We start from the raw sequence: 20,384 nt of genomic DNA on the forward strand, positions 1-20,384 counted from the left end.
GCCTTATTTACATTAACATTTAGCTCATCTGATTTCTATCTATTTAGTGTTGCCAACTTTCTTGTACAAAAAAGGAGGACATTGGCAAACATTGTGCAATGGAGAACTTTTACAATTTATGGTTAGTCAATAAATATTTATAAATCATTAAATAGACAATAAATAGAATTTTAACCTTAATGTTACAATTATTTCCACTGTTGTACAATGTCACCCTAATTAAATCCTTAAATTTTATCTGTATTTGCTCGTCCAATTAATAGTAGTGTCTTTCTCTTTCTGTTACTGTAATGAGTGATAACAAACCTATTACTTTAGAATAAAAAAATAAAATATTGGAACATCATCTGCTAATAATATTTCAGAGATCATAAAGTAAAATTTAAAAAAGCAAACATCATTTTACTCAAAAAAAGGACATCATTGACATAAGGAGGATGAGAAGAGGATACAGTTCAAAGACAGTTGACAACCCTAATCCATTTACAATGCCATAAAAATTATTGCTGGAAAGAAATTTGTCAAACAAAGAGATGATAGCAGCAATAGATAGTCATTTTACATAGTTTCTAAAAATATTTTAAATTATTATTGGACAAAATGTATTGATATTAGGGAAACTACGTTTTTAAAAATAAAGATTATTTCTGAAACATACAATCTGCTTTTATATCTGAGAATATTTAATGAGTCATTCTAAGAACTCACTGAATGACTCATATTAAATTACTAAAAATTTTCAAACAAAAATGTTAACAAATTTCTGTAAAGTAAAATTGGTTAATGTTACCTATGGTTCCAAGATGGCGGCTTGTCTGATTCCAGCAAGGAAACAGTGGAGATGCACGTTCTAACCTAACCTACCCTATTCTAATAATTTTGTTGGTAATAATTATGGTAATTTATTAGAATGGGTTAGGTTAGGTTAGAACGTGCATTCCCACTGTTTCCCTTCTTCTATTTGCTGGAATCAGAGACAAGCTGCCATCTTGGAATCATAGGTAACACTAACCATAAACTTTAATAATTGATAGCTCTGTATCTGCTTTGTTTAAGCAGATAAAGAGCATCTAGAAGATTGATCTTTTTTGACAGCTCTGTACTTATTTTTGTGATTTCAATGTCTTGGAGAAATTTAACTACGTATTTTTTTGGAAAAAATATGCTTTTGTAGTTCAGATTATGTCCTGATCATAAAGGTTGAATGAGTGATGTATTGGGTAGCAATACATTTTTTTATGCAAATTAAAATACTTGTCTCTTGGTGCACTGCACAATTGTCAACAAACAGAAGGATCTTGCAGTTAAGTGTTTGGTCTCACTCCAACAACCAGTTGTTAAAAAATGCTGCTGTCATCCAGGAATGTTATTAGAATGATAAACATATGATAATGCTCTCACTCCCATAAAACAGTGAGATTTTTAGTTTTTTTTCTATCACCATCAAGTCCTCTTCCTCCCCTGCCATGCTTATGCAACACACGACCATCAGATGATCTTTGGAAATCTTACTTATTCATAAATGAACAAGCACAAAGCTGTATGTTCCAGCACAGCACAAAAATAAAAGCCAGTTTCATCAGCATTATAAACTGTGCAAGGTAGAAATTCAGGGAAGGAGCTTATGCTGCTCTTTTGTCAAGCAATATTTTGCTGAAGAGAAATCTATATCTTTTTCTTCTCCATGTGTTCTTTTATGAACAATGTTTTTTGAATTTTTTTTAGTGAGAAAACCATCTGTCAAATGAGAAAGCTGTTGCTGTAAAGGTTTCTTTGCTTATTTTTCATCTTCATTTTTATGATTAACATGTGGACAATTAACCAGAATACAGCATCTTGTACTTCTATACACCATAATTTTAAAATGATTTCTATCAACTGATCTTTTCCACGTTGTGCCTTGATACCAAACTGTGCCTTACGTCTTTTCCTGCTCCCCCTTCGCCACGTGGTGGATCTGACTCGGTGGAGAGGAGTTGCGTAAATCTGGGTGTGTAACCTAGGGTGGGAGATTTATTGGAGGGTGTGTTTTGGGGAGAAGTTAGAATGGAAGTGGAGAGAGAAGGAAAAATCAGTAGGGAAGAGTGTTGTGTGTGAAAGTGTGTGAAAAAATAGTCAGGAAGTCGGAAAGTAAAGACTGTGCAACCAGGTCAGCAGGAAGATTTCGTTTTCGAACTGTTTCCTGTCCGATAAGAAGTAAAAAAGAGGTACACTTTAAACTCATTGTCGGCACATTTTATGTCTGAGCATTACAGGAATTCTGTAGCATATTATTGTTGGGAGAATTGTGTGTTAAAGCTATTCAGTAGATTGGATTGTCAGGCTCCGTACATTCCTGTGTTTCCCTGGATGTATTGTATGTTCCAAGGAAAATTAAAGGGTTATCTTGTTAATTTGGATAGTTGTCTTTGTCTAGTCCTACTGATATAAATGGATTCTCCCTTCTAAGCGTCTGCTCTATCAAGCATGTTTGTTATCAATTTGTCCCATCGAAGAAAACTAAAGTTCTCCGTGTCGACCATTCGTACTTTATATAATCTCACAGAACAATAAAGATTGAGGAGGATACAGTACAGTATACACAGAACTTGAAAATTGTAGAAAATAACATACTTTCTATAAAATATGATGGTATGAAATGAGACTGGAGCTTCTTTTATACTTTAAAAATATCATTCTAAACACATGTATATGTACAAAAATTAGCCAATAGTAGGATTTCCACCCAGTCAACATTGGGCTGGCAATTTCTTAAATTGTACATACAAGAAAATGTGACTTCAAGTAAATGAATTCAAAAATTGATTAACTCGTGATGATAATGACAATATTTGTTCAACTTGTACCAATTGCCAAACATCAGTAAGTGTTAAATATGGTTGAATGAAAGCACTTATAAGGGATGCTAATTGCAAGAAGCATGAAAAAAGAAGTGCATCTTCTCATTTACCTTCTCCCTACCCTAGCCATCATATCAGTCAGCAAAGCCAGTTTACAGAAGTGGCAACTTTAGCTAATAGATATGAAGTATAATGTCTTGACAATGTCTAAAGTTCAAGATTTTTTCCATGTCTTGTCCATTTGTATAAACAACTGCTTCCTTGGAATAGGATGAGAGCTGAAATGGCTAATGTGACACAAGTGTGAAAGACCTCCTACAGATATTTGAAATGATATATTGGCAATAACAGTATAAATTATCATAAACTGATGTCATAAATTGAAGCATTGACCACATTAAACGATGAATTTTGCAAAGCAAATGCATAAATGACTTGGGACTTTAAAAAGTGATCACAATATACTATTTTAATAAGCTACATCCACTGTATAATTATATGGTCTGGGGAAAGAAATGAGAAATGAAAGACTAGTTTAGTTCAGTAAAAATCATGACCTAACCATCAATACTTAGTTTAAACTCCTGTTTAGACATACACATAAAAAACATCACCAGACTCTCAAGAAAATATTGTTAGAAACTAAATAGGTTACATTTTAATGAATAAAAGATTTGGGAATTCTGCTCTTAATATGAAAGTACATCCAGATGCATGTATCATATCTGATTGAAATACAATTATTGGCATTACCATTAAAATTATAAAAACAACAAAAGCAAAAACAGAAACTAAAGAAAACTTGAGATTTAGAAAATTAAGATGCAATATAGCAACAAAAACATTTACAAAAATCTTCAATCTCTGCTTTTAGACTAATACATTTGTTGTTAAGAACATAGAATAGATGGAAAATATTTAAACATAATAATTACAAAACATAAAACATATCAAGGAAAGAAAGTGAAACTATATAAAAAGGCTTTGAATGATAACTGAAAGGATTGTCAAGGTTTTCCGTGGAAGAAAGAATTATAATTCATCCAGTTTACAGTAAGAAGTATATTTGATAACTGAAAGATTGAATCAAGTGAAGAAAGAGAACAGTTTAAAAAATAAGGATAAAAAATACTGAAAGTAAAATCAAAAAACAAAAGAAACATGATGTTAAGATATATAAACAAATAACAGAACATAGAAACAGTGAAAACAACATTTTACCATAATATAATAAATGATATCAACAATGTAGTAATGGGACAGGAAGAAAGTAAAAATAAGCCTGAAGATGGACCACTTACATCCATTTTTTTAAATCAGTAAGTTCTAATTCTAAAAATGCAAACGTTTTTGATCATTTTTAATGATCTTCAGGCTTATTTTTGATTTCAAGTTTTCAACCATAACAGAAAAATATATTTAATAGAACATAGCATTTCCAACTATAGTTCAAATTATTGAACATTATTTATGTAATGTTTAAAATTACTGAACTGAATGAATTATGTTGACATTATATGTGCATTCCAGGAATGTTTCCAGGATAATATTCCAGTTGTTGCAACAACCAGAATATTATCGTGTTTCATTGCGGACACATTGATACTCAATAGTATTGACTATTATAATTATGGAAAAAAGAACAGATTTTAGTGGTATTTTATTTACAATTACTTGAGAAACCAATAAAAAAAAATTGAAGAAATCGCCATTTAATCATCTACTAAATAACAAAAACATTTATTTATGAACAATTATTATAGTTTACAGCTTTCTTATGGAAAACACATTTAGATGAAACTGGCTAAAAATAAAATATTGCAGTTTATGAATGACTGGTCAAAATGGACAGAATGCTCAAAAATAAAGTTTTTTTGCTACAGGTTTTCAAAATATATGATCACAAGATTTTGACTATTATGTCTGAGTCAATAATGATGTCCTTTTCCACAGCTGCAAATAATTCCCTGCCGATAATTCAACTGCAACTCATTCTGCAACCATAACTCTTTTACCAATCCATGCAGTCAAGGTTGAAGTTGCAGAAGGATTACAGAATGCATTGTGGATCAAACTGCAATTGAATTTTTGGTCAGGAAATGGGTTGTGGAATGATTTGATGATATTATTGTGGCTGTGCAATAGGTTGTGGTAGAAATGTTTACTGTTTATTGTGAAATGAATTGCCAAAATTAGTCAGAAATGTTATCGGATTCATAATGTTTAAACTGTTTGAACTTTTGATAAGTTTATCTATAGATATGTGAAAATGTACATAAATGGTCTAGCCAGAAAAAAATCTCTCTTAAAAACCAATTGTCATTTGACTCTTCTGATTATCTAACATTGTTATGATTGTAAAAACAATATATAGGCACTAATATGATCACATCATGTAAATACAATACTAAAGTGGCACAAATGGCATTTTACTCTAAGATCTTAAAACTTAAGCAGTTACAAAAATGAAATACTTTTTTTTTTTTTATAAAAGATTGTTGCTTCTGTCAAAACTATATGAATTGTATACTTGTGGGAGTGAATAATAAAATTTATTCACTCTCACAAGTATACAATTCATATGGTTTTAACAGAAGCAACAATCTTTAATTAACCTTCAGTACTTTCAGTTGCAACATTAAAATATTTGTCAGGAATATTTAAAAGCTAAATAGAACAAAAACTTTTTAAATTCAAAAAAACATTCTTTTTAGAGAGGTGATAGAACATACACAAAATTAATAAATAGAAAAAGGACAAATTTTTATATTAATTTCCTCAAACAATAAACTCATTTCTACAATGTTACAGTTTGTTAATTTAATATGTGCAAAAGCTAATTAAGTTATTATTATTAAGTTATTGTACTAATGTGCAATAACCTAATAATAGTAGTTTTTGCAATAATACAATAGTGAAATTTAACCTATACATTCATACTTCTATTAACTATTCATATAACTACATTAAGTTTACAAATTAATTCTTAATTAATACTATATTTTTAAATTCCAAAATTTTAATTAAAGACAAGTACCGTACATTATTATAATTATTCTAAAAATATATATATATACATTCATTGAGATATAATTTATTTAAAAAGATTAAAAATGATAAGATTACTCTTGTGAAAAACATAACATATTGGTAACAAATTTGTAAGATTAATTAGTACTGAGGACCTTTTGTTTAGCAGAGTGGCAAACCCTGGAAAAACTACCTGGCACAAGGTTTGACTGATAACTATTTGGAATTTCAGCCAACTTTCTCTTCATCTTGTTAGTTAATTCCTGGCTTAATTCTGCATGCCATTCATAAGCATTAGACCAGTCCTTTATAATAGATCCAAAATTGTACAATTTGCCAGTGTTGTGGTATATTTGAAAGATTATTTTCTTTGAATTGGACATCAATTTTGTGCCCAACCAGCTTTTACTTCAGTTGTCTAGTTTTGACAAGATAAGGAAGTGCATATATGCAATATCTGCTAAGGGGGATGTCTCCCAGGAACACTTTCAACAGAGAAACTGGTTCTTATTTACTTGTTAGACAGGGAAAGAAAACCCAGAAAACTCCACATGGCCAGCTTATTGGGCCGTGCACAAACCTACACCCAACTAACAGTTACGAGTATTCAATGGTTTCATCCATTTGGACATTGGTGGGCTCAGCTTTGCATGAGTTTGACAAGCATAATGAGAAGTGGTCCAATCAGGCCAAACAATATAATTCATTATTTAGATATTAGTCCCTTATGTTCAAAAGCACTATCTTCTCAAAGCACTCAGTTATGTGTGTCCCAGTTTATGGCTCCTTTTAACTTCGTCTAAAGTAACTCCAATAATCGTTTTGGTATGAGTCAATGATGCCAAGTCAGACCAGCAACTTTTCTCCAAATTTTACCTTGTGGTACAATCTTTTCTCATCATCAGGTATTTCTTCCTTCTTTGCAAAGTTATAAGATGAGAAAACAAGAACAGATAGTAATTTTCATTGCTGCTCTTGCCTCTATTCTTGACCTGGTTTCATTTCTGAGACAGACTCTTGCCTTTTTATCACATATGCCATATCAAACACTATCCTTTTCATAGTTTTGTCTAATGCTTCATATCATTTGGCCAATGAGTTGAAATTGAAATAAACTTTGGTTTTGACAATATGCTTTAGGTTGCACTTCTATCTGATGTTCAATTGCCTCTTTGGTTGCCCTAAACTTGACTTCTACTGCTGACACAACCTTTCTCTAGTCTATCCAGGATGTTGTAAACCAACCTCTGCTCGAAAGTAGCAAATCACAAAATGTCTAATTTTTCATGTCTAAATAAAGCATAAAGCTTGCAAAAAAAATCTCTATTTTTTGCTGACTATTATTCTATTTATCTCTAATCAATTTAATAATTCTTAAAAAATTAACTATGTATTTAACACCAATTGAAAGATGAGTTTCATGTTTTAATTTACAAATTCATAAATCCAAGAATTATTAAAATTTGTTCAATATTTTCCAGATACAATGAACTGCATTATATAATAAAATGAAAATATTTTTAAAATGTTAGATATATGTATTTGTCTACTATCTGTTATTATTACATTGTAAATTAAATTCACTTCTAATACCACTCAAATTGCTTAGTTATCTTAAAAATGAATTTACTTTCCTCATTATGTAACAACAGAAGCATAAAAAATTGATATTACATTGACACAAACATGATCTACATCTACATAATATCCAAAATTTACTTTAGATGAAAGACTGGTAAATTTTGATCTCCAGCTTAATTCCAATAAATTGTGTGTAGTTCAAATATGAAGAACTTTTAAACTGTAAATTTTAATTATTGGATATGTGTATACATCCAATAATAAATTAGTAAATTAAAAAGATTTTTTTCAACAATAACCTATTTAGACTGAATGACAAGTTTAATGGCATTATATATTCCTTTTTTTTTAATTTTTAAGAATGTGTCTACTTATTTTTTTCTTCACACAAATATATAAAATTTATCTTAATTATAGGAGTTATACATTTTATGTCAAAAACTTCTTTATTTATCATTTATGAACAAATAATGACTCTATAGTTATGTGTAAATTGTATTTTTTGTGACTTTTAGAGGGTCCTCCACCAATTTCTTTAAATTCAATTATTAGCAATACTACCATTAAAAATCTTGAAACATTTGAAATAAAATCCTTAGAAAAATTAACAAGCTGGATGGAAATAAAGAAAAATGAAACAGTACAGCAAGAATTAAATTGCCAAGACAATAACAGACCATATCATATATTAACAACTGCAACTATTTGGTTTGTCAAGTAATAAGAATGTACCGATCAGACCTTCCAGACAAGCTATGTACAGTACATCCAGATAAAAAAGAAAAGATCCAAGAGGCAGCCCAAGGATAAACTAGATTGGAAAAAATTAAACATTTCCAAGAATTTCACTAATCTGGCTGAGAAGGGGAAAGCTAAAAAGATCAATTGGAAGATTCAACCAGTCACTGATGATGAGGAAGGAAAGAAGAAAAGATTTCATAAATATAATCTCTGTATCACAACAATATCATTAATAATAATGGAATCAATCTCAATTAATATCTTTACCTTGATGTGGTGGTGATGGCTTGCATGCCCCTAATGATTAAGAGCTACTGTACACCAGCAATAGCACTGCTGCTAGTAGGATCTCCAGGTGGAGAAAATCTTAGAGAATGAGCTAGACAAAATTAGATAGTCTGATCCTCCATGAGGAGGGTTGGACATGGGATTAACACCATCCCATAAAAAACATAACATGTTAAAAACTAAAATATAAATTCTAAAGATATTTTTCTTTAGATAAACAACCTTAGCTTATTCTAAAAGAATTACGATTTAGACAATGAAATATCAGAAGTCTATAAGTCAGGAGCTCTGGAGAATATCAGGAAAACAAGAAGCTATTCACTGGATGTCCTAGCTCTAAAATATCAGGTCAGTCCATAAGTTCGTGCGCATTTTTATGACCTTGAGAAAAATCTTGTTTTGCTGTTAAAAATGTCAGTCTAATGTGATAATTTTTACATCGAAGTGTTAAATTGGATCTCATTCATATAATACTGTTCAGAATTGTGAACATTTCAGTTGTTTACTTTCGTTAAAATGGAAGTAACCGACGAATATAAAAGACACGTTTTATACTTTTTATTTTTAAGTGGTGAGAATGCTACAAATGCAGCCAAAAAAATAAATACTGTACATAATCAAATCGTAATTAGTTCAAGGACTGCGCAGAAGTGGTTTGAAAGATTTAGAAACAATGATTTTAGTGTGGAGGATAAGGCTCGTACCGGAAGATCCGTCGACTTCGACGACGGATCTTCCGGTACAAGCCTTATCCTCCACACTAAAATCATTGTTTCTAAATCTTTCAAACCACTTCTGCGCAGTCCTTGAACTAATTACGATTTGATTATGTACAGTATTTATTTTTTTGGCTGCATTTGTAGCATTCTCACCACTTAAAAATAAAAAGTATAAAACGTGTCTTTTATATTCGTCGGTTACTTCCATTTTAACGAAAGTAAACAACTGAAATGTTCACAATTCTGAACAGTATTATATGAATGAGATCCAATTTAACACTTCGATGTAAAAATTATCACATTAGACTGACATTTTTAACAGCAAAACAAGATTTTTCTCAAGGTCATAAAAATGCGCACGAACTTATGGACTGACCTGATAAGATGGCCACAAACAGGCATTTTAAATCATAAAGTTTATACCATCTGTAATGATTATAGAGAAGATAAATAAATTAAATACAGGCTTTCTGGTGAGTAATGAAATAAACTGATAACAATTAAATTTATCCCTATATCTGAGAGAATGACATATTAGGATAAAGAAAAAATTTTCTAACATATTGGACATTAATGCTCATGCTCCGACATTAACGTGGATTCTATGCAGACTTAGAAGAGTTATAGAATTCACTGCCTAAATATGTCAAACTGTTAGTAGAGATTTCAATGCAAAGATTGGTAAAGAAGTCAAATAAAAGCCATATACAGGTAGAGAGAGCCTTCATGATTACACAAGCCCAAATAGAGAAAGACTGATCAATTTTGCAGCTTCTAAGAACCTAAGAATTAAAAGCACAATGTTTTCTCACAAAAACATCCACAAAATAATATCGACTTCACCAGACAAATACTAGTCATAACCAAATAGATCATCAATACTTTCATGATCTATTTGGTTACCAATAAAAGGTTGTCAGTGACCTGAATCGTTGTCTATGGTCACCATTTGGTCAGGGACCCTGTCTCTAGTGCCTCCTTGCTTTTTTTCACCCCTAGATTTACTCACTGCACCCAGTGGGCAGTAATGCCCACTTTAGAAACCACTGCTCTAGATGAAATAAATGGTTCAACAGTAAATATGAAGAGGCTGTAAAAACATGAGGTAAAAAGAAGACTTCATCTAAATAATTCATAAGAAACAGTAAAGAATACACTCAGGAATGAAAAAAAAATTTGTAAATAATCAGATTGAATGTATGGAAGAGAAAAACATATCAAATATCTCTACAAAATTTTGTAGTAATCTCAAACATTTCAGCAAAGATTATAATCCAAAGATGAATTTCTTCAAGAATGAAAATGGAGAACTCTTAACTCGTACAGAAGAAATTCTAAATAGGCGGAAATACTACCTGGAGAATCTATTCAATTGTAACACAACTGTATGAAATTATTATGAAAGTAAAAGCTATAATAATATGGACAATACTTTCACTATTTTAAATATGGTTGTTTAAATATACAATTTTCAAATGTTTCATTTTCTTGTATTTTTGTTGTCATAACTACATTGTATCTACTGATATAGCAATTAGCTTTTTAATCAACTCAAATGAAATAAAACAAAACTGACATTTGAATTTAAATTTCTACTTTAAAAAACTACTTTTTTAATTTATAAATATACTGTGAATTAACTATTATTTTTTTGTTATTTCACTTTTACATTGTAAATTATTCTATTCCAAATTTTGCTGTAATTTTCCATTCTTTATTGTATCTTTCATTACATTACTTCAAGTTAATAACTATTCCATTTCTTAAACATTGTTTACCATTTATATAATTAAATCAGAATTGGCATGTGAAAATTTAATACAAGTATTAAAGTTTATTGGTGTGAAAGTCTTAACACATTTGCATTATTTTATTATAAAAGATAGGGATGGGTGAATACTATCCACAAACACTCAAATACTAGAAAGTATTCAAGATCTTCAAATAGCCCATTGATAAAAAAAATATTTGAATACTATAAATACCTCTAATATTGTTCCATACATACAAACAGCACCTCTTCAGACAAGGTTGCCAGATAGATAGAGTCAATTATTCTTCAAGTGTCTGCAATATTTCCCCAATTATGAAATTTTACCAAAAAATTCTCCATAATAATATCAATATCACAGAAACAGTTTTAACATTTTCAATATTCATATTTTTTTACTGAAATGTTTTTCAGAGTTATTTCTTGAATTTTCACATAATCATTTGTTCTATTTCATAATTTGAAAAGATATAAGAGACATAATATTGCATAAATTGGTTGGAAGAAAGAAAAACATACATAAAACTTTACTTTCACTTTATATTATTTCATTTTAAAATTCTGATACGACTGTGATATTCTTCTCTTTTTACTTCAGGCACAGTACATATTATGACAATGATAAGCCAAATACTGTATCTATTCAGATGTGTTTACATGCTTCATATCTTCATAAAGTTGTTGAGTTATAAATGCAGACACTTCCAATTATTTTTTGTTGATAATAATATTAAAAATTAAATACTTGATTGTTTATAACTATATATATTTATTTATTTAATTATTATGCAGACATATAAAAAATTTTATAAACTCAAACATTACTTAAAGTGTAACATATTTACATTAACTACCATTTAACTTAAATTATGTTTAAAACTTTTCTACGAAAGTTTTGCATGTTCAGCTTGATTAACCGATAAAACAATTGTAATTGATTTATTTTAGTAAGAGCATTATTATTTATAAATTACTTCTTAATTTTAAAAAATTAAAATAATTTCTAATATTGAAAAAACAAAGAATTTAACAAAACAATTATTAATGTTTTTGAAGTACTAATCATATTTGAACATTTCAATATTACTTGTTTGGTTAAAAATTTTTCTATTACAATAAAACAAATATTTTTATTTTATAAATAAAGCAAACAAAATATATGTAATAAATGAGCAAACTTAAAAAATATATGCGATTAAAGGCAAAGTCAATTTGATCGTACATCTTAATTTTTTTATCTTTAGTTATATTGGATGATGTTATAGAATTATGTAATAGCATCCTGAGAGAACTACAGACATTTTAACAAGCTTAATTAGCATTTTCTCTATTTAGGCTAATAATACATGGGATACAATAATAAAGTTTAAAAACAGTTCATTTTTAATAATATTAAATTAAATAATTCCCCACAAAATTTTCCCATTAATGCTTCTTCCCCATTATTTCCCAGTTGACTTAAAAAGTCCCCATTTTGGGAAAACTCCCAATCTGGCAACCATGTCTTCAGCACCTCTGGTTTCATTTGCCACATGAAAAGAATCAGACTAGATCCTGAATGTGTTTGAATGCTTCTTTTCGTAAATGAAAATCTGCAGTTAGTAAAAATGAGAACAATCATTGATTAATCTATTGTAATTAAACTAACAGTGCTAAAAATAACGCACTGTAAAACTCAAAGTCAAAATAAAAAAGTTTGAAGTTTCATTTTTTTAAATTTACTAAACTGTTTTTGTTTTTCAGTTTATGTTTTACTTTATGAATTTATTAATATATAGAAATAAATAAAACAAGTTAAATAATAAATATTAAATAAATTTATTAACCAAATAATTTATAAGATAATTAATTTCACTAATTATTCGAGGTATTTGAGTATTCGAAACATTCAAGATCTGATATATATTTAAATTTGTTATTTGAATTTGAGAAAAGTGATATCCACCCATCTCTAATAAAAAAAATAATATTTAAATAATAAATACCATGGTTTATCTCCCATCTCATTCTTCCTATTGATGTTCAATTTTAGCTAGATTAAAAAATAAAAATATACTTTAATCACAAGAATTATTTTTGAAAATTTTAAGTATAATATATTCTATAGTAATGTAAGATACATTTTTAAGATGAAATAAATATTTTATAAGTTAAATATAAAGTGTAAAATAAAGGTGCTTTACAATCTTAAAAGAGTATATAAAACTAGTAGATGAGCCTGGCTTTGCTTGGGCAAAAAATAACAGCAGCAAAGATTAAGTTTATTAGATTATTTCGTACTTCTAACCCTTCTATTATATAAATCAAATACTATAATATAATACAACTACAAAGATTATCTTATGTAAGGGTTTATCACACTGAGTAACCAATCTAATGCATTTAAAAAATTCTTTAAATTGTGTAGAGTACAGGAATAAAAAACTTTTAAAATGTGTTAGATTGGTCATTTAGTGCAATAAACCCTTACATAAGATAACCTTCGTAGTTATATAAATCAAATACTATAATAATTCTACAAAATTTCTTTATAGGTGGAAATTTAGCACTAATGTCTCCTCAGTTTGCATATTATATAAACTGTGGAACAACCTTAGGTTTATAAAATATTGCAAAGTGTGTTCAATGTGGATTAGCAACAAATCATGGTGCTTATATTACTTGACTGCACATTATTCATTAAATTTTACTATTAAAGAAGCAGCAACACTAGTGCTGCACTCAAGAAATTCCAATGTTTAAGTCCTTGTGTAAAGGTCCTCTAATCAATCTTTACTATATCAGAAAAATGACTTTGCATTTTGAGGAAACAGGAGATTTTAATGTGAAATCAAGAAGAGATCACAAAATGATGAAACTGATTTACAATCCCTTCATCATTTCAGACAAAGTCCAGATCTGTACAGATGTCAGAAGTGTTAAGTATATTAAAGAGTGACTCAGGCAAAATTCAGCACTGCTGTGAAGGAAGTCCAGCTACAAACTCAGAATCAGCAAATCATCAATACACTGAATCATGCAAAATGATCTACACTTCTGTGCTTACAAAAAACAAAAAGTTCATGTCCTGAGAAAGAAGGAGAAGGATAAGAGATACAAAAAGTTGATCTCCCAACATGCAAAATCATTGATTATTTTTTCTGATTAAAAAAATGTTCCAGCTGCAAAACACATTCAATAGCTACAATCATTGCATCTACATAAGATCCATAATGGATGTTCCTAGAGACAAGGTTCAGGATCAGTACTTTCAGAATGTAACCCAAATCATGGTCTGGGACTATCTCCATTTGTGGCAATCTGCCACTGATATTTATTAACAGGAGTCAAAGGAAATCAGAATTACTACAGTATATCATCCATATCAGGAGGGTTGTCTAAAGCAAAATATCCTGGCTGGAGAAAATTGTACTAGAGTCCATCATGTGAATGAATGGCCTGCCTAATCCTCAGACCTTAACCCACTAGACTAATGTATTTTGGATATGTATTGGACAAAGTCAATACCATGAATGTCCAGAACATCAAGGGCTTTACACCTATTTGGCAAAATTTAGAATGAGATTCTGATGGCTGTCATTTGTGCCACTTGTAACGCATTCATTCTGAGGATGAAGGTTGTACAGGTGATGAATTAATTGAATTCAGTGGTTTTTATAATTTAAACTATTACTCTGTAGATATAAAAAATAAAAATTGTTCATGTTTTATTGCTTAAGAAATGTGTGATAGTTTTATTGGGGATCCTATAATTTACATATCATCTTTGTGGGTGACGAAGCCTGAAACACAATCAGTACTGATAATAATTTTAATATTTTTATTTTATTCAATGTATAATTCACAAACTATAAACAATATGTTATAATTTATTTTAAAAACTAATGTCAAACCAATAATTATTGCATTATTAGTATTGTTGAAAGTGTAGTTTTAAAAGCAGTTTATTTAAAAAACAGTACGGTCCTCTTTTACATAGAATTGTTATATGCAGACTAGTGTTTTCATAGATAGGAGTGAGTTAACCTAACCATTTGCTAAGTCAGCAAACTTTTTTAAGCTTCTGTCATTCCAAATACAGAGTACTAATGAATGCTATCCACTGTGGTAAATATCTTGGTTTGCATATATCTTTCTCAAATAGTATATTTGATACAGTATACTACAATTTTGCTCTGTATATTCAGAAACATCAGACTAAAATGTATTTGTTATAGTAAAAGTATAAGTAAAATGTTTCAAATATATTTTAATATTTTTCTGTTAATTTTAATGGTTGAATACATGTCTAAGCAATCGTCTGGAGCTATTTGGTGTGGAGCACAAATTTAATTGGAATTTCATTTTACATGGTATCTACTGACATACATCCTCTATTTAAATCTATACTGTGTATTTAGAATTTAACATTTAATTCGGAAATAAGAAAATTTTTTATGTTGATTTCAAAATTATTTTAAATATTTTATTTGAATGCTGTTCCATTTACAACTCTCATTTTATTTCTGAAAGAGTAATTTTGTAATAATGAAAATATTTAGCTATTTATTATATATATAACAACACAGACATCACTACCCAATACACTAGTATTATCAAATGATCTACTGGATTATTTTTAGGGCTATAGTAGAGCTAATTGAGCCGCTCACTTGCCAACTTGATTAACTCTACAAAACAAAAAGTATAAGAATAAATTATATAAATTATTTTTTAAAATTCCCTTTAAACTTTAAATTTAAATAAACATTGTAGAATGTATTTTTATATATCATTATATTAAATATAATGACAGCTATGCTTTAATATAACAATATATAAAATTAGTTACATGAAAAATTTGAAAATAAGAATGATATATTAAGGATTTACAAATGGAGTTGATTTGGCCTGTGAACTACTTAATTAATCATTAGATACAAAGCAATTTGGCTAGAGGTAAATGGCTAGGTACTAGGTACTAGGCTCCATCTCATGATAAATGTATATATAATTATTAAAGTTATCATGAGATGGTGCCTTAACCATTTACCTCTAACCAAATTGCTTTGTATCTTATTATTGCTTAGCCCAATAAATAATACAGCAGATCATTTGGTAATATTTGTTATATATTTATTTTGATGACTCAATTTGATTTTAATATTTTAATAACTTATAGTTTTGTTTCTATTTTGATATCCTGTACAGTATATATCTGATGTTCTTTCATTATCAAATTAAACATTCCTTTTTGTTTTTATAAAAAATTATTAAATTCTAGTATAAAATATATTAATATGAAAAACTATTTACCTTTATTAATTCTTACCTTAGAAGTTTCTTCTTCTGTTTCAGCATTTTCTGTTATATTTGTTTCTAATGTCAAATTTACATTTCTACTGTCTATTAAATTATCTATAGAATCTACACATTTTTCTACAGCTGTTTCTGTGGGTGAATTAACATTTTCTTGAAATGCCACTAATGTACATGATGATTCTCTACGAATATTAGCAGATTCTTCAATTTTTCCCAATTGGTTTAACTGGCGTATACTTTCTGTTTTAGAAACATCACTAGGAGGAGATAACGCACTTTCTGTCTTAGATATTTCACTTGGAGCAGGCGATTGCCGCCCTGCAGTTGATGAATCTAGGGCGAGAAGCATTTCTGTTGAAGCAGAAGAATCCTTATGAAGAGGAAATCCACTTTTATAAGTATCATCTGATCTAGAAGGAGAATCTAAATGAGAAGCAGACGAAGAAGGTCGGGACAATGAATCAGATTTTATTGTAGATGACCAAGGTGTTATTGAATTATGACCACCATCTGACAGGGAAGGTATATAAATCCTTGGTGTTATTGAGGCTAGTTTAACTTGTGAAGGTTGAAATACACCAGTAACTACATCATCTTCAGTACAAGATAAATTGTCAATTCTACTTCCTTCTCTTTTGTGAGTATTTGAGGAAATTTCTAACTGCTGATTGGCATTCATTTCTTCTGATATAACTTCTTTTATACTTGAAACAGGAATTGGAGGGGGTTCCCTTCGTAAAGGTAAAGGAACCATAGGTGGTGGAATATATTCAGAAGGCAATATACAAGTCTTGGGAGAATTTGAATTGTCTAATGTGCACTTCGTATTACAATAATCAGATTCTCTTAATCCTTTTAATTCAACATAATCTATAGTCTCTTTTTGAGAGGTTTCAATATTTACTTTTGACTGATATGTAGTTTGTATTGCTTGTTTATTTTCATCAATTTTGCTATTTTGACTAGATACAAGAGAATCACAACTTACATGGTTATTTTCACTTACATTTTGGAAAGCTGATCTAGAATATGTTTCTCTAAATTCTTCTGGGGTTATTTCTTCAATTTTCTTTGTTGGTTGAGGTTTCTGTTTAGAAGACCACCTTCTTTTCAGAGAAAATTTTAGTAGAAAACTTTTTTTTTTCACATTAGAAGTACTATTAGTTGTTTCTACTTCAGAATTCAATTTATCTACAGTTTCATTATGGAATATCTGTTCAATGTCTCGTTTATTGTCTAATTCTTCAGCAACACATGCTGAGGAAGATTCTGTAACATCTTTATCTACACAGTTTTCTGCTTTGTTTAGTAATTTGTTATTAAATTCCAATTTTTCATTTCTTTTAATCTTATTATGTGTTAAATTTACTTTTTGTGTACCTTTAATCAGATCAGGTTCTGAAAAGTGTTGTGCTTCACAACTGTTATTCTGTAATCCATCTTGTGAATGCATTTTCAAATTTGTAATAGCAAATGCACTTTCTGATTTATTTTGTACAGGCTCTAAAGTAGGGACTGGATCATCAGATGAACTATTCTTTCCTTTTTGATTGTTTACAGTGTTATGAAATGGTTGAGTTTGAGTCTCATATTGAGAACTTGAAGACATTAATTTATTATCCTGCTCTAAAGCAACAAATGATGCTATGTTTTTTGCAGAGGAATTAAACTTACATTTTTTCAAATTATCGATTACTTCGCTCTTATTCTCATTAGTTACAAATTCAATATCTTTATTACAATTACTTATTGGCATACTTTGAAAATTTTTTTGAGAACATGATGTAGAATGTAATTTACAATCAGAACTTGAATGCATTGAACTTGATGAACTATTACCACTTTCCCATTTTACTTCTTTACAACTATTTTTGGAATGCTTAGTTTTTTTCTTTTTCTGTATCCAATCTTCACTTTCACTGCTTGATGGCTCTAAAACTTCTAAAACAGAGCACGTCTTACCTTCCTGTCGTAATTCAGGATTTCTATCAAAAAATAGTCTAAGATTAATATCCCACCTTAATGCTGATGAAACATTTGAAAGAGTTGTGGGAGGAACAGCCTGGGCAGAAACTGTATGGTGTCTATAGGACTTAGTAGAGCTATCTACACTTTTATGACACTCTGTAGAATATTGTGGTACATGAGTAGTTTCAATAACAGTTTTAAAATCTTTCTGATTTGAATCTTTACAGGAATTAATAACATTATTATGTTCAGCTGAGCTCTCAGAATTTAATAAAACTTCATTGGATGTATTATCTGATTCATGTTTTACATCTTTGTCAGAAAGTGAAGAAAATTTGTTAAATAATTTAAAACTAGATTTGGATAATCCTAAATCAGATAATGAAATTGAAGGATTTGGCAGTTCTTCTTCACTTGGAAGACTCTCTTCTGACAGAGATGTTTCTGATGATGACATTATTCTCATTTCAGATCCGTAATGTGATTCTGAAGCTTTACACATGATCTGCGAAAATTTATACCTAAATAAAAATTATATTAATAAAATACTGTATTATATATTTTATATCTTAAAAAAAAACAAGATATATTATTTTACTTTTTACTACACTAACTTCTTTTGCTGTTACCTTATTATATCCAAAGCACTTCGATCTTCAATTTTCTTAATTTGTTTTCTTCTAACTTTTCTCCAATTTTCCTCAATTAAATGCAATTTATCTTTATCGTCTGGTGCTACTTCAGATAACCATTGACTATATTCTTCCAACCATGCTTCCGTTAAATACTGTTTATTTTCTCTCCCCGAAAGCCTATATAAAGCAGCACATTCATCATATACTTGCTTAGCTGGAAATCAAAATATATCCATTTAATTAACATGATATATTTTGATTTCATTTATTTCAGAATTCAAAAGAAATAATTTGATAAAATTCTAAATTGTTGAAAAATAATTTTTAAAACTATTTATTAATGAAATAAAATTCAACTCAAATCAATAAATAAAAATCACCAATAGTGAATTTTCCAGTATGCTTGATTCTAAAGCCTTGTCAAATAAACAATTTTGCAAGATCAACCAAGATCCTACAATAATAAGACAATATGGTATATCTTTGACTACTAATTATGTGTCTTCCATGTTTCTAACACATTATGGACTATTAGAAACTTGAACTAAGCATATTATATTAAATTTCAACTGTTGTTTATGCTTACACATTCATCTTTCTTATATTTAACTCAACCTAGGGCTCTAAGATAAATGAATCGAAGGTCACTCGTGGCCATTCACTGAATTATTCTGGTTTTGGGAATTTTAAGTGAACTCTTATAATTACATCCACATTAAAAGAGGTTCCAAACCATCAAGTGCTGGAAAATTGGTGATCAATCTGTATTGACTTTATAAATTGATCTATTATTTTGAGAAATTTTTAAAAGTAGAATTAAAATGATATGAGTTTTGAAATGACCAAAAATACTTATAGAAGAATCCAAATATAAAATCATAAGTTATATTCAAAATCTCAGTGTGTTGCCAGCATCTCTCAGTACCTTTGTTCAAATACTCAGGCAACTTCTTGCAGCAAACTGCAAGCATCTTTTTCAGTGCTCAACACATCAGCAAATAATATGGTAGATGATAATATGACTTGTAAGAGCTCTATTTTGTATTGATCATTTTGAATTTATCTGTTGATGAATGTACCCTGAATAAATTAAGATCAGATTAGTACATTAATAGAATATTTTAATATACCAGTATATTTACACAAGACACCACAGTTTTTTAAGTCCCTAAAGTACAATATTAGGATTGATTTCGCTACGTAAAACTCCTACAGAAATTTTAAAAATCTTCATCCCTCTTTCTCTTTTTGAAATATTCATTTTGCATTAAACAGTTCTCATTAAGTAAATTCAAACATAAAGTCCACATCATTTGTCATTTTTCTTGTTTTTCTTTCCTTGTATCCTAGGTAGTCAGCATTTGTATTTTCTTAAAAATGCCAACAGTTGCATCACCCATGGCAGCATCCCACTGGATTGATGCTGAGATTTTGAATATGCGCATAGACTACTATTGAAAAATTGTGTTGTTTTGGAGGAATTACAGAATTATATTTTCAGAATAACCTC

At 29.2% G+C, this 20,384-nt stretch overlaps 1 protein-coding gene across 5 annotated transcripts in view; it reads right to left on the reverse strand.

The window, feature by feature from the left end:
- LOC136980485 (uro-adherence factor A-like) overlaps window positions 1-20,384 on the reverse strand; it is a 147,246-nt gene that overhangs the window by 23,186 nt on the left and 103,676 nt on the right. For 4 of the 5 annotated variants that reach the window (XM_067276605.1, XM_067276604.1, XM_067276607.1 and 1 more), the window contains exons 12-14: window positions 18,869-19,051; window positions 16,282-18,760; window positions 12,956-13,002 (exon numbers count right to left, since the gene is read on the reverse strand). In XM_067276605.1, the coding sequence (XP_067132706.1) occupies window positions 12,956-13,002; window positions 16,282-18,760; window positions 18,869-19,051 (2,709 nt within the window). Of the gene's footprint in view, window positions 1-12,374; window positions 12,563-12,955; window positions 13,003-16,281; window positions 18,761-18,868; window positions 19,052-20,384 lie in introns of those variants that run through there. The other variant, XM_067276609.1, reaches the window with a different exon arrangement.

Source organism: Centruroides vittatus, unplaced genomic scaffold, assembly GCF_030686945.1.
Source record: "Centruroides vittatus isolate TY-2023 unplaced genomic scaffold, ASM3068694v2 contig_7, whole genome shotgun sequence".
NCBI lineage: Eukaryota > Metazoa > Arthropoda > Arachnida > Scorpiones > Buthidae > Centruroides > Centruroides vittatus.